The sequence below is a fragment of the Otolemur garnettii genome, unplaced genomic scaffold, assembly GCF_000181295.1.
Source record: "Otolemur garnettii isolate 467f Iridium unplaced genomic scaffold, OtoGar3 scaffold00018, whole genome shotgun sequence".
Classification (NCBI taxonomy): Eukaryota; Metazoa; Chordata; class Mammalia; order Primates; family Galagidae; genus Otolemur; species Otolemur garnettii.
This window is the reverse complement of record NW_003852413.1, coordinates 15,355,329-15,369,047: the sequence shown is the minus strand read 5'-3', so window position 1 is coordinate 15,369,047 and position 13,719 is coordinate 15,355,329. Positions and strand designations below refer to the sequence as shown.

General features: G+C 38.1%; 1 protein-coding gene across 1 annotated transcript in view; it reads right to left on the bottom strand.

Moving 5' to 3' along the window:
• Window positions 1-13,322, bottom strand: part of LOC100941546 (E3 ubiquitin-protein ligase SMURF2) — a 41,013-nt gene extending 27,691 nt beyond the window's left edge. Inside the window, exons 1-3 of the mRNA XM_023511281.1 lie at window positions 13,037-13,322; window positions 10,680-10,882; window positions 7,817-7,901 (exon numbers count right to left, since the gene is read on the bottom strand). Of these exons, the coding sequence (XP_023367049.1) occupies window positions 7,817-7,901; window positions 10,680-10,728 (134 nt within the window). The 5' untranslated portion in view covers window positions 10,729-10,882; window positions 13,037-13,322. The remainder of the gene's footprint in view (window positions 1-7,816; window positions 7,902-10,679; window positions 10,883-13,036) is intronic.
• Between the last annotated feature and the right edge of the window lie 397 nt (window positions 13,323-13,719).

The window sequence follows — 13,719 nt, the reverse complement described above, 5'->3', positions numbered from 1 at the left end:
GCCACCTTAGGTGTATGTGGCTGGCGCCTTAGACACTTGAGCCATAGGCGCCAAGCCCATCATTTCTTTCTTTACTACACTATAAAATTTGTGTAAAAAAAAGTCCATCCCAAGATTGATTTTAAGCTCTCCAACAAAGCAAAAATAGAAATGTTACTAAAACTACAATCCTGAAAATAATCACAGTATATTTTTTAAAGGATAACCGTTCCACTTTGAATCCTGAAATATGTAACACTAGTAAATTAAGAAGCTGTTTAAGACACCTGAGGAACAAGGGTGTCCAACCTTTTTTTCTTTTCTGCTGTAGGAAGAAACAATTAAGAGTTACCTTGGGCCACACAGTAAATGAACAAATGCTAAAGAAAGCTGATGAACAACAAAAAAAAAGTCTGGGCTCGGCGCCTGTAGCACAGTGTTTACAGCACCAGACACATGCACTGAGGGTGGCAGGTTTGAGCCCAGCATGGGCCAGCTGAACAACAATGACAACTGCAACAAAAAAATAGCCAGGCATTGTGGCAGGTGTCTATAGTCCCAGCTACTTGGGAGGCTGAGGCAAGAGAATAGCTTAAGCCCAAGAGTTTGAGGTTACTGTGAGCTGTGACACCACAGCACTCCAATGAGGGCAGCATAGTGAGACTGTCTCCAAAAAAAAAGAAATCTGTGCATACTTTTCATGATATCAGACACCACAGATGGGCAATAAAATCTTCAGAAAATCAACACGCTGCCATGGGCCACAGGTTGGACACCTCTGGGGGTTACTGTTGCAATAAAAAGAACTAAAAGACTTTTAATGAACCAAAACCATTGTTATTACATCCCATATTCTTATGAATATTCCTGTATAATAGAATGTAGATATATCACACATAGACAAGGATTCTAGAATCTCAAAAATGAAATAAGCTTCCGGGTTGGTAAACACAGTGAGGTGGGGGAGTATACCCAGAGAGGGCATCAGAGCTCCTTGCCCCTCCCCCAAGACCTGGCCCTAAGCATTGCTTCCATTTAGCTGTTTCTCTTTTTTTCTTTTTTGAGACAGTCTCACTATGTCACCCTCAGTAAAGTGCAGTGACATCACAGCTCACAGCAACCTCCAATTCTTGGGCTTAAGCCATTCTCCTGCCTCAGCCTCCCAAGTAGCTGGGGCTACAGGTGCCCACCACAATGCCCAGCTATTTTTTGGTTGTAGTTGTTATTGTTGTTTAGCAGGTCAGGGCTGGATTCAAACCCGCCAGCTCCAGTGTATGTGGCTGGTGCCCTAGCCATTGAGCTATAGGCACCAAGCCCAATTTAGCAGTTTCTGAGTTGTAACCTTTAACAGGCAACAGGATTGCAATTTTTTATCCTTTACACTGTTAGAACAAAATCTTCCAGAATTAAACTTCCAAAGTGTTGAAGTTGCTGTTATCATCCATCCACTGGGAGAGTAAAGTCACTGCATCAGTAACCCCACCATTAAGGCTACATGTAAAAATATATGATATCCTCAGGTCACTTCCAGCCCTACATGAACACTTACACTACCAGATCGCTCTGTAAATACCAAAGATATGACACACTCTAAAAGTGACTGAGCAAACTCAAACATCTAAGATAGTAAAACTGGTTTGTGGCCCTCTTTGTAGTTAAAAATAAACAAATAAAAATAAAATACAGCATGTCTAATTGTAATTTTTTAATTTTTTTCTTTTTTTTGGTGACAGTCTTGCTCTGTCACCCTGGCTAGAGTGTAGTGATTTTATCACAGCTCACTGCAATCTCAAACTCCCAGTTTCAAGTGATTTTCTTCTGCCTCAGCCTCCTGAACAGCTGGGGCTACAGGCCCAGCTATAGGCACCCGCCACAACACTCAAATAGTTTTTCTATTTTTAGTAGACATGGGGTCTCACTGTAGATTAGGCTGGTCTCAAACTCCTGGCCTCAAGCAATCCTGCTGCTTCAGCCTCCCAGGATGCTTAGATTATACATGTGAGCCACCACACCCAGCCCTAATATAAATTTAAACTGTAACAGAGAAATATATTTATTAATAATGACAAATTTTACCAAAATCATGTTTCAAACGTTAAACTAGTTAAGATTTTTCCTGAAATAATCTCTCTTGGTCATAGTGAAACACAATGGCAAGCACATATGTGCACTCACACATTTATTGAAGCAATGATTTGATTTCTGCTATAGGTGCTCCAAGTGACTCTCCTGAACAGAACTAATGGTTGAGGGTAGGAGGACACTTTTGATACCTCTAGTCTCCAAACACGTCAGTGAAAGTTCCAAGAATCCTCCTTAAGAACAGTGACTGAGTATAGCTGGTGTGAGTGGCAGGTGGGCCAAGGGGCAAGGTTAGGAAATGAAACCTGGAACTTCCTCACTAAGCTAAGAATTAATTCAAAGGAGGGTCAAAGTGAGTCCAGGAAAACGTCTTAAACTCCCATTTTAGGTCCATAGAACTCCAAGTAATTAAGATCAAACAATAAAGTCACAAAGAACACTAACACTTCAGAAAGGAAAGCCACTATTGAAACAGTAAACCACAGAATCAGATCCCCAAGTACTGTCAGAGGCCAAAAAGACAGAACAGCTATAACAGGTATTTAAAAAAAAAAATAGAATGGTATAATTGTAAAGATGAACTATCAATGACAGATTGTTAAGAATGAACATTTTTTTTTTTTTTAATTAAGACAGAGTCTCGGCTCGGTGCCTGTGGCTCAAGTGGCTAAGGTGCCAGCCACATACACCCAAGGTGGTGGGTTCAAATCCAGCCCAGGCCCGCCAAACAACAATGATGGCTGCAACCAAAAAATAGCCAGGCATTGTGGTGGGTGCCTGTGGTCCCAGCTACTTGGGAGGCTGAGGCAGGAGACTCACTTGAGCCCAGGAATGGGAGGTTGCTGTGAGCTGAGATGCCACAGCATTCTACCCAGGGGGACAGCTTGAGGCTCCTGTCTCAAAAAAAAAAAAAAAAAAAAAAAAAAGACAGAGTCTCATTTTGTTACCTCGATATAGTGCCATGCTGTCATAGCTCACAGCAACCTCAAACTTCTGGGCTCAAGTGATACTCATGCCTTAGCCACCCTAGTAGCTGGGGCACTAGTAGCTGGGAACTACAGGCACCGGCCACAACGCTTGGCTATTTTGTTTTGTTTTAGTTTAGCAGGCTCAGGCTGGTTTCGAACTCCCCAGGTCTGAAGCATGTGGCCGGCGCTCTAACCACTGTGCTATGGGCACTTAGCCTGAGAAGGAACAATTTTTTAATGTAACTTTTAGAAATGAAAAATAATTACTGAAATCAATGAATGAGTAATTCTATTAATACAATGCAGATTTTTTTTTTTTTTGAGACAGAGTCTCACTCTGTCACCCTCAGTACAGTGTGCCATGGCGTGACAGCTCACAGCAACCTCCAACTCTTGGACTTAAGCAATTCTCTTGCCTCAGCCTTCCAAGTAGCTGGGACTATAGGTGTCCGCCACAATGCTCACCTATTTTTTCACTGTAGTTGTCATTGTTGTTTGGCAGGGCCGGGCTGGGTTTGAACCCAACAGCTGCAGTGTATGTGGCTGGGGCCCTAGCTGCTGAGCCCAAAATTTGATTCTGTATCGTTTTATTTAGAATTTCATAAATCTAAAGTCATATAGGGAGAGTACTAAAGCACTAATTAAAAGAGCAGAAAACTTGAAATAATCTTATGTCTGAGAACTGATTAAAGAAAAGTAGAATGTTATGCAGCCACAAAAAGTAATACAGATCTGTATTTGAAGACTACTGTCAGCATGCAATATAATGAATAACGTGACATTGTTATTTTAAAGAGAAATGCAAAACATGATGAAATGGGATTTCTCAGATAAATCTAAGCATACTAGGTATCTTTTTTTGCTTGTTTGTTGCAGTTTTTGACCGGGGCTGGGTTTGAACCCACCACCTCCAGTGTAGGGGGCCAGCACCCTATTCCTTGAGCCACAGGCACTGCCCTATCTTTTGTTTTTGTTTTTGAGACAGAGTCTCACTATGGTGCCCTCTGTAGAGTGCTGTGGCATCACAGCTCACAGCAACCTCCAACTCTTGGGCTTAAGTGATTCTCTTGCCTCAGCCTCCCAAGTAGTTGAGACTACAGGCGCTCCCCAGAAAATCCGGCCACTATTTTATTGCAGTTGTCATTGTTGTTTGGCTGGCTCGGGCTGGGTTTGAACCCGCCAGCTTCGGTGTATGTGGCCAGCGCCATAATCACTGTGCTATGGGCACCACACCCATAATGGGTATCTTTAAATAAAGTTTAAAGAGTCTGATTTATGCAATTTTATAAGTGCCTCTGAATAGTGATACTTTAATAGACTTTAAATATTTATAGTCTGCTTTGATAAAAGATCCTCCATACAAAAAGCATAGTTCCTAAAGGATCCTCCAAAGACATAAAATTTTAAGATAATTTTGGGCACAGAGAACAAGAAAATGAAAAATAATCCAGAGCATTACTTCATGAAGTCATTATTCAAAATAGGTGTCAATACTCAACATAAGATATTCTTAAATCTTTATAGAAATCCCTCGTCATAATGAAAAGCTGACACGTTTCCTCAAGAATTAAGAGCCTATTACGAACAACAGTGCTGAAATTTATCTCAATTTCAACTTCTGTTACTAGCTTAATTATTCTTTCAGTAGAAAAAGTTAACTCAAGGTCAGCTTTCTCACCACTGTAAATCATTTGTTAGGAAACTTACAGAAAAAATACTTTCTATGAATTATTTTTAATAATTTTAATTAATTTATTTATATAGACTGGGCCTAATTTATTTACTTAATTTTGATACAGGGTCTCGCTCTGTTGCCCAGGATGGAGTACAGTGGTGTGATCATAGCTCACTGTGGCCTTAAAATACTGGCTCAAGAAATCCTCCTACTTCAGCCTCCGAAGTAGCTAGAATGAGAGGTATATGCCACCATGCCAGCTAGTTTTTTATTTTTTGTAGAGATAGGGTTTCTCTATGTTGCTCATGCTAGTCTTGAACTCCTGGCCTTAAGTGATCTCCCAAAGTGCTGGGCTTATGGGTGTGAGCCACCATGCCTACCCTTGATTTTTAGTAATTTTAAAGAAAAGCTTATTGTTGACCTTCAATGTAACAAACAGAATCCTCCATTTTTAAACATAATTTATAGAACAAAATTCTGATATCTAAAAGTTAGGCCAAAGAAAAACAAAAACAAAATAAAATAAAAGTTAAGCCCTTGGATTTTTTTAGCAAGCTTAGAAAACAAATGTAAAAATGTCCTCCCCACTACTTTGTTCTGTTTTGTTTTATTTTTGTTTTTTTGCAGGTTTTGCAGTTTGGGGCCTGGGTTTGAACCTGCCAACTCCAACATATGGGGCTGACACCCTACTCCTTTGAGCCACAGGCACTGCCCCTCCCCACTACTCTTTAAAAACTAACAGCTTGTACGATGTACTGTCAAGGCAAGAACTGGCAACCTTTTATGCAGTAATTAATGACAGTACATTACCTTGGTTGCCATCCTCAAAGAATGCTAATTAAACTCTATAACAAAGTAAAATATTTTCTTTCTTTCTTTTTTTTTTGAGACAGAATCTCATTCTTTCACCCTTGGTAGAGTGCTGTGACATCGTAACTCATAGCAACCTCAAACTCTTGGGCTCAAGCGATTCTCATGCCTCAGCCTCTAAGGAAGCTAGGACTACAGGCACCCACCACAATACCCCGCTATTTTTAGAGACAGGGTCTCACTCTTGCTCAGGCTGGTCTCAAACTCATAAGCTCAGGCAATCCACCCACCTCGGCCTCCCAAGTGCTAGGATTACAGGTATGAGCCACTGCACCTGGCATTAAAGTAAAATATTTTCATTATGATGATTTCATTTATAAATACATAGAGAGTATCAAAGCAACTCAAGATTAGCTAGTCACATCTATTTTTGATTCAAATACACTAAGTATAAGCTTTAGGCAGGAAAAAGATCTGGGTGGTGCCTGTAGCTCAGTGGGTAAGGGTGCCAGCCACATACACCAAGGCTGGCAGGTTCAACACTGGCCTGGGCCAGCTAAAACAACAATGACAACTGCACAAAAAAAATTAGCCAGGCGTTGTGGTGGATGCCTGTAGTCCTAACTACTTGGGAGACTGAGGCAAGAGAATCGCTTAAGCCCAAGAGTTTGAAGTTGCTGTGAGCTGTGACAGTACAGCACTCCACCCAGGATGACAGCTTGAGACTCTGACTCAAAAAAAAAAAAAAAAAAGACCTCCTGACCTTCTGTGAGAACTGTGTTGGGTTTGGAAGGGTTGTAGGGTTTTTTGTTTGCTTAGAGACTTTTATAGGTGGAGGAGGAGAAGGGTGTTATGCTTAATATATAATATAAGATATCATTACCCTACAAAGGTACATGTCCACATACAAAACTGACTTAGAATTTAATTTTGAATTCAAGTTTTTCTGTAGCTTCAATTGGACTATCGTATTTTGCATCTGTTCTTTAGAAAGTAACTCAAAACAGCTAAGTAACTTTTGAAAAATTTATTATTTGACACAAAAATGCATCACACACATGTTAAATCACTAAACTGCGCAACATTTCATCTCTTGAAATTAAAAGATAGCAATTTTTTTTTCTATTTTTAGTAGAGACAGTCTCCCTCTTGCTCGGGCTGATCTTGAACTCCTGAACTCAAGAGATCTTTCTGCCTGGGTCTCCCAGAGTGCTATAATTGCAGGCATGAGCCAATGTGCCCAGCCAAAAGATACAATTTTTTTTTTTTTGAGACAGTCTCACTATGTCGCCCTCGGTAGAGTACTGTAGCATCACAGCTCACAGCAACCTCCAACTGTTGAGCTTAAGTGATTCTTTTGCCTTAGCCTCCCAAGTAGCTGGGACTACAGGTGTTGAGCCCAAAAGATACCATTTTAATCAGTAAATGCAATGCCTACAGTTCAAATACATAAATTTAGGCATTTAAAATAAAAGCAACTGAATTGAATTAGGCTATTTTCTACAGTAACATGAAACTGTATTAGGGAACATGTAAAAACATTAACATTAAAAAAAAATTTAACTCAAGCTGTCATCCTGGGTAGAGTGCCATGGCAACATCATACTCACAGCAACCTCCAACTCTTGAGCTCAAGTGGTCCTCTTGCCTCAGTTTTTATTTTTTTTCTCTTACAGTTTTTGGTCGGGGCCAGGTTTGAACCCGCCACCTCCAATATATGGGGCCAATGCCCTACTCCTTTGAGCCACAGGCACCACCTGCAGTTTTCTGTATTTTCTTTTTTTTTTGTAGAGACGGGGTCTGGCAATGGCTCAAGCTGGTCTCAAACCCATGAGCTCAAGAAATCTGCCTGCCTCGGCCTCCCAGGGTGCTAGGATTACAGGCATGAGCCACTGCATCCAGCCAAAATTTAACATTTTAAAATAAGCATAATCAGAAATAAGAATATCACTCTACTTTCCTTTTTTAAAAAGGTATATTTTATGTTTTTCCCAGGGTCAATTTTCAGACTCCTAAAAGACCCACATTTTCAGTCCACTTTTTTTAAACGAGGGGAGCAGGCATGAAAAGTCTGGGGCAGAAACTAGTGTGCGACTGCAGAGAAGTAGGTAGGACTTTCTACTAAACATCAAACTGAAATGATTATTACAAAGACCCAAACTCTTACATGAATTATTTTCAGAAGATAAAGGAAAAAAACAAAAAAAAAACAAAAAAAACCAACCCAGAAAGCCCTCCACAAAGAAATCCTACATAGAATGGAGAGTCAATGGTACAAAGAGTACTTAAAATACGCTCTTACCTAGGCACACGTGGATCATGCCAGGTGCTCACACCAGTTTGAGTATGTAAGAAATACACCTGACCTTGCTGCGTTGTCCTCTGTTCTGTAAAATTAATAAATACTACTAATAAAAACATATTCACAATGTCCAGATTAAAGATAGCTATATATTAAGATGATATACTTAGATATCAATAGAAAAATCTCCAAATTACAAATCTATTTCATTACAAAAATGGCTTTACAAATCATTTGTTCTGTCCCTTGGAAACAATCTTGTAAATGGTGAAAAGGGTCATAGGCCAGATATATAAAAGCTAACTGAACTTACAATGTGACTAAAATATTAAACATGTTGCAACAGAAAACTAGATTATCACAACACCAATAATTAAAAGAAAAGATGAACTAATCTTTTATGTCTTAAATGTGGAAAATGAGAAGAACAAAGGACTCAGGGGAAGAGGCTAGCCAACTCTGAGAAACTGAGGGACAACTTCAGAAACTTTTGAAGGGTCTGGAGGCTGATAATGCTTTTTTATTATGCTTAATCTTATACTAAAACTCTTTTCTGGACAGAGGCATATTCTTAAGACTACACTCTGGGCTTAACACCCAAAACAGCATACAAAGGAGACAATGTCATAAGTAGGAAAAGATGGAAAAATAACCAAGTTAGAAAGAAAACTAAAGAGTAAGTGTGCCCACTGGGAGAAAAAAAGTGAAATGAACTCAAAGCTCTTGGCAAGGGAGCAGGGAGGCCAGGGTGAAAAAAATCTGTAAGAGGGTTTCTTCAGTCTTTTACAGTCTGTTTGTTTCAAGCAACAACTGCTTTTCCTTAAAGAAAACCTAATGTGAATGTTAATGTTTAAAATAAAGCTATTGCTAATATCTATTAGTATAGACTTAATTTATTAACCTATAAAGTCAATAAATGTCAACTTTAAACTATTAGAAATTATAAGAATATTTAAAATCAGTTACAGATAACAGCTGCAATAACTTCAGCCTCAGTAACCACTTCATTTCTATGTTTTGGTTGTATGAGATTTTTTTTTTTAATACCAATCACACAAATATCGTAAAGTATAACCACCCCTACTCCCCACAGCTTGCCTTATAATCTCAAAGAGAAATGGTAGGAGATACTTTAAGGTCTGAATATTGATAATAACAGCTAAAATTTACTAAGTGCATTCTATGGCTGACACTACTTCAGGCACTTCACATGATATTTTATGATTTATTTCCTGAAACTATACACAGTTAGTACCGTTATTTATAGAGGATTAAAAACTGACATTTAAGGCAGCAGCCCCACATATCGAGGGTGGCAGATTTAAACCCGGCCCCAGCCAAACTGCAACAAAAAATAGCCAGGCATTGTGGTGGGCACCGCCTGCAGTCCCAGCTACTGGGGAGACTGAGGCAAGAGAATTGCCTAAGCTCAGGAGTTGGAGGTTGCTGTGAGCTGTGATGTCACAGCACTCTACCAAGGGTTATAAAGTGAAACTCGGTCTCTAAAAAAACAAAAAACAAAAAACAAAAAACTGACCTTTAAAGAGGTTAACTGATGGGCTCAGTATAACATGGCAAAGTCAGGATATGAACCTCAGTCTGTCTACAAGTCAATAATCAATGTGCTATAAATTAACTTGTGAGGCATAGCACAGTTATTGCATAATTTTTCTCTAATTAAAGAGCTAAAACATGTTTATGAATAAAATTAGAATCATGCATTTGCAGAACATTTAAAAAAAAGATATTCCTGGCCAGGCGCCTATAGCTCAACCGGCTAAGGCGCCAGCCACGTACACCTAAGGTGGCGGGTTCGAATCCCCAACCCAGACTCGCCAAACAACAATGATGGCTGCAACCAAAAAACAGCCGGGCATTGTGGCGGGTGCCTGTGGTCCCAGCTACTTGGGAGGCAGAGGCAGGAGACTCGCTTGAGCCCAGGAGTTGGAGGTTGCTGTGAGCTGTAATGCCACGGCACTCTGCCCAGGGGGATAGCTTGAGGCTCTGTCTCAAAAAAAAAAAAAAAAAAAAAAAAAAGAAAAAAGATATTCCTGAGCAAAAACAAAACTTAGATCAGATCAGGCAATTCCCAACTTTGATCGTTAGGTGTCACCATCAGTCCAAAATAGTTTATCTACAGTGAGCCTTAAGAGGGTAAGGATGTATACAGGGCAACTGCACCCAAACCTTATGATCATCCTGTATAATACCTTGGTTAGCTTTTGACAAGCAAGGAGAGGACAGTGGAATTCATACTACATGTAAGATGTGATTAATTTTAAAAGTTCTGTATCGAACTAGAAGATTCATGCCATCATCCACATGAAATTCTGTAATTCTAGGAATTTATATACAATTATAAAGTTACATAAAGAGAAGTAACTAAATCATTTACAAAAATCCAATCATTCACATAATCAAAATTATAGAAAATAAAATATATAAATTCCATCAGAAATATGCCTTTGAAATTATTTCTCAATATGTATGCCTAGAAAATTATATCACAGGTCATATTTCAGATCACCATCAACAAAAATATCACCTTATTTTATATTTGCCTATTTATAAAGAAATCTCAACATCATCTCATATGCACTTCATAATACCTCTATAATAAGGTATTGATTTCATTTCATTATAAAAGAGTACAGAAGCTGAGGTTAAATGACTAGCCCAAGATCAAACTGTAGTCTTTTACTACTTCAAAGCCTTTATAAAGTTTGTAGTTTTTTTGTTTACTTTAATTTTCCTTAGGCCCAGTTTAGTAAACTTTTTTTTTTTTTTTAAGTTCATTTTCTGACTTTCTTAGCAAGCTGAAATAGTAAATCACACTTTACTTTTCCTTTACTAGCTGCCATACCATAGCCTTCTGGTAGATCTGGAGGAGTATGTAAATGTGTCCTGCTCATGTAATTTCTATGCCGTTGTGACCTGACTCTCCTCTCTGCCAGTCTGGGATCCGAAGACTGTCCACATGTTGCACCATTTGTTCCACTAATTGGAGTGTTCTCATCAACAAAGCAGCTAAGAGGTCTGCCAGGACTAGAATATTCGGATGCCGGTCTATCAAAAAGTGACAAGGAAAAGGAGTTATCAATTTAGACATCAAAAGTTGAGTTCTCTAGACAATATATATACTGCAATAACAATCAATTATCATATAAGAAAATGGAATGATCATACAAGAAAATGGAATGACCAATATAAATATGATTTCAAGAACTCTGAGTAAAAGCAAGCCTGAAGTCTAACCATCAAAGAAACCTGAACAATAAGCATATCATCAGTTATTTTTAAAACTGTTCTGTATTGATTCTAATTGTGTTATATAAAATCCACATATTTGTAGATATGCATATTGGCTTACACTTGGTCCAGCGAGCTATAGACCCCTCTCAGACCTTTTCTCCCACCATTCTTCTACCCACTCAGCTTTTGCCACAATGATATCCTTTCTGTAGTTTCTTGAACTTAACCAAGGTCATTCATTCTGCCTGAGAGCAGGAGCTCTCTATCTGGAACACTCTTTTCTCCCACTTGCTCTGGGCCTGGCTTTGTCATTCAAATTAGTTTACTATTGCTACAAGTCACCTAGTCAGTCAACTGTCTGCATTACCTTAATTCCTCCGCACAGCAATTATCTCTGATATTTTTCCTGCTTATTTGCAAGCTTGTTTTTGTCTGTCCTCTCTCACCAGAATATTTATTGAGAAGGGAGTATGACTAGTTTATTCCCTACTATAAATATTTTCAGCACCTAGCGCTTGACATATATAGGAATAGCTCAATAAAAGTTTATTGAATGCATAAAGATGTCTGTCTCTTAAAGGAGTCTATTGTAGATGTTTGAAAATAAAAGGATAATCAAGAGTTCATTTTTATTATTCACAACAATTTTTTATGCTACAGAAATTAATTTTGGCATTTAAATGAATTAAAAGAAAGTGAGTTTCAAATGTATTCATGATCTATGTGTATTTGACTTAATAAAAAAATTTAAAAAATTAAAAAATATATAAAAAAAGAAGAAAATAAGTTTCACTTAAACAGTGTACTAACATAGTACAAATTTATTTATACTCAGATGTAATAAAAATGGGTCTTGCAACTTCAGTAAAACCCTTGGCAGCATATTTGAAAAGCAACTTTAAAATCAGCATTTTAAAAAATGACAACATAAACTAAGCTTTTACCTGAGAATCTTAAGGAAATAAAGACAACTTTGTGATTCAAAGAGTTAAACAATTAACACCCAATAAATAACAGCAGATATAGCTAATGAGAAGCATTTCCTATTCCATGGCTGGTGCCAGTTCTGCTCAGGAAGGAAAAAAGAAGGTAAGATAGAACACTGAGCAGAGATGGCAAACTTTGTTCTTGCTTTAAAAGGGGAGAAGTACAAGATTCAGCCACTTACTCTATTTGTTTTCAGTTCTTAAAAAGCACCTCTTCACAATTTCTAAAAATTATCTTGCATCCTGTCATCTTTATACATTAAACTCCATAAAGGAAGGGACTATGACTATATCTGCCATTCTTCAAGATTTAGTTCACAAATAGCCCTCCTCCAAGAGTTTTCTTTTGCCAGTTCTAACCACCTCCTTATCCCCACTCTAAATTAGATGCCCCTCCATATGGTCCCAGAGCACCTGGTCTTGATCACAGACCTTATCTGGATGTAACATAAAGTAATCATTCCCCTACATGACTAAAAGACAAGGACCATTCAATAATAGATTCAGATGTAAACTCAAAAAAAAAAAAAACATGGAGCAGTGTCTGTGGCTCAAGGAGTAGGGCACTGGCCCCATATACCAGAGGTGGCAGGCTCATACCTGACCCTGGCCAAAAACTGCAACAAGAACAAAATAATATAAAAAAAAAAAGTTTGCTCTTAAAAAAAAAAAAAAAAATACACACACACACACACACATATCCCCAGAAATAAGATGACTGCTCAACTTATTCATTTAACTTATCCAATAGATATTTTCTGAGTATCATTGCAGGCCCTAGAGCTACAATAATAGGATGACCCTGTCAAGCAATCTTTTTGAAAATTAATTTTTAAAAATAATGGTATCTGCTATAACATCTACTGATCTTTAGTAGTATTCCCCAAGGGAAAAAAAATCTAGTAAAACTGACAGATAAAACAGAAAGGGGTTTAAGAGGGTGACTAGAACAGACCATGGGAAAATATCTGCATGTTCTTACCGAGTTGGGCGTTCCCACTGTGTGGTTCTTGTAATGTGGTTTAGATACTGGATTCTTCCAGAGGCAGTTCGCCTTTCTTCCCAACTTATATAAAAATATTGAAAGATAAGGCATTAATAGGTATTAATAGGAAGCCGGAACATGGAATGTTTTCAGCATAATAACCAAGCCAGTAAGACATCTGTTGTTATAAATCTGGAATGCCAAATTGAAAGATCAATTCACAGAATATAGAACTTTTTCAACTTATTTTAGCAGCATATATTTCACAGAATTCTGAAGCTTCTAAAATATTTACACTGAGTTATGACAAATATTTACCATCAACCAAATTCTGAGAATGTTTCAATAATGTCAACACTCAAATTATACTAATTTCTCTAGAATATTGTGGAAAATGGCTATACTAAAAATACATTTAAGCATAAAATTAATTAAGGTCATAAAACTAGTAGAAAAGTAAAGATTGGCACCCAGGGGTTCTAAAATTAAAAATTACATATAATTTTTTTTTCTTTTTAGAGACAGAGTCTCACTATGTCACCCTCATAGCGACCTCCAACTCTTGGGCTTAAGTGATTCTCTTGTCTCAGCCTCCCAATAGCTGAGACTAAAGGGGCCTGCCACAATGCCCACCTATTTTTTTGTTGCAGTTGCCATTGTTTAGCTGGCTCAGGCTGGGT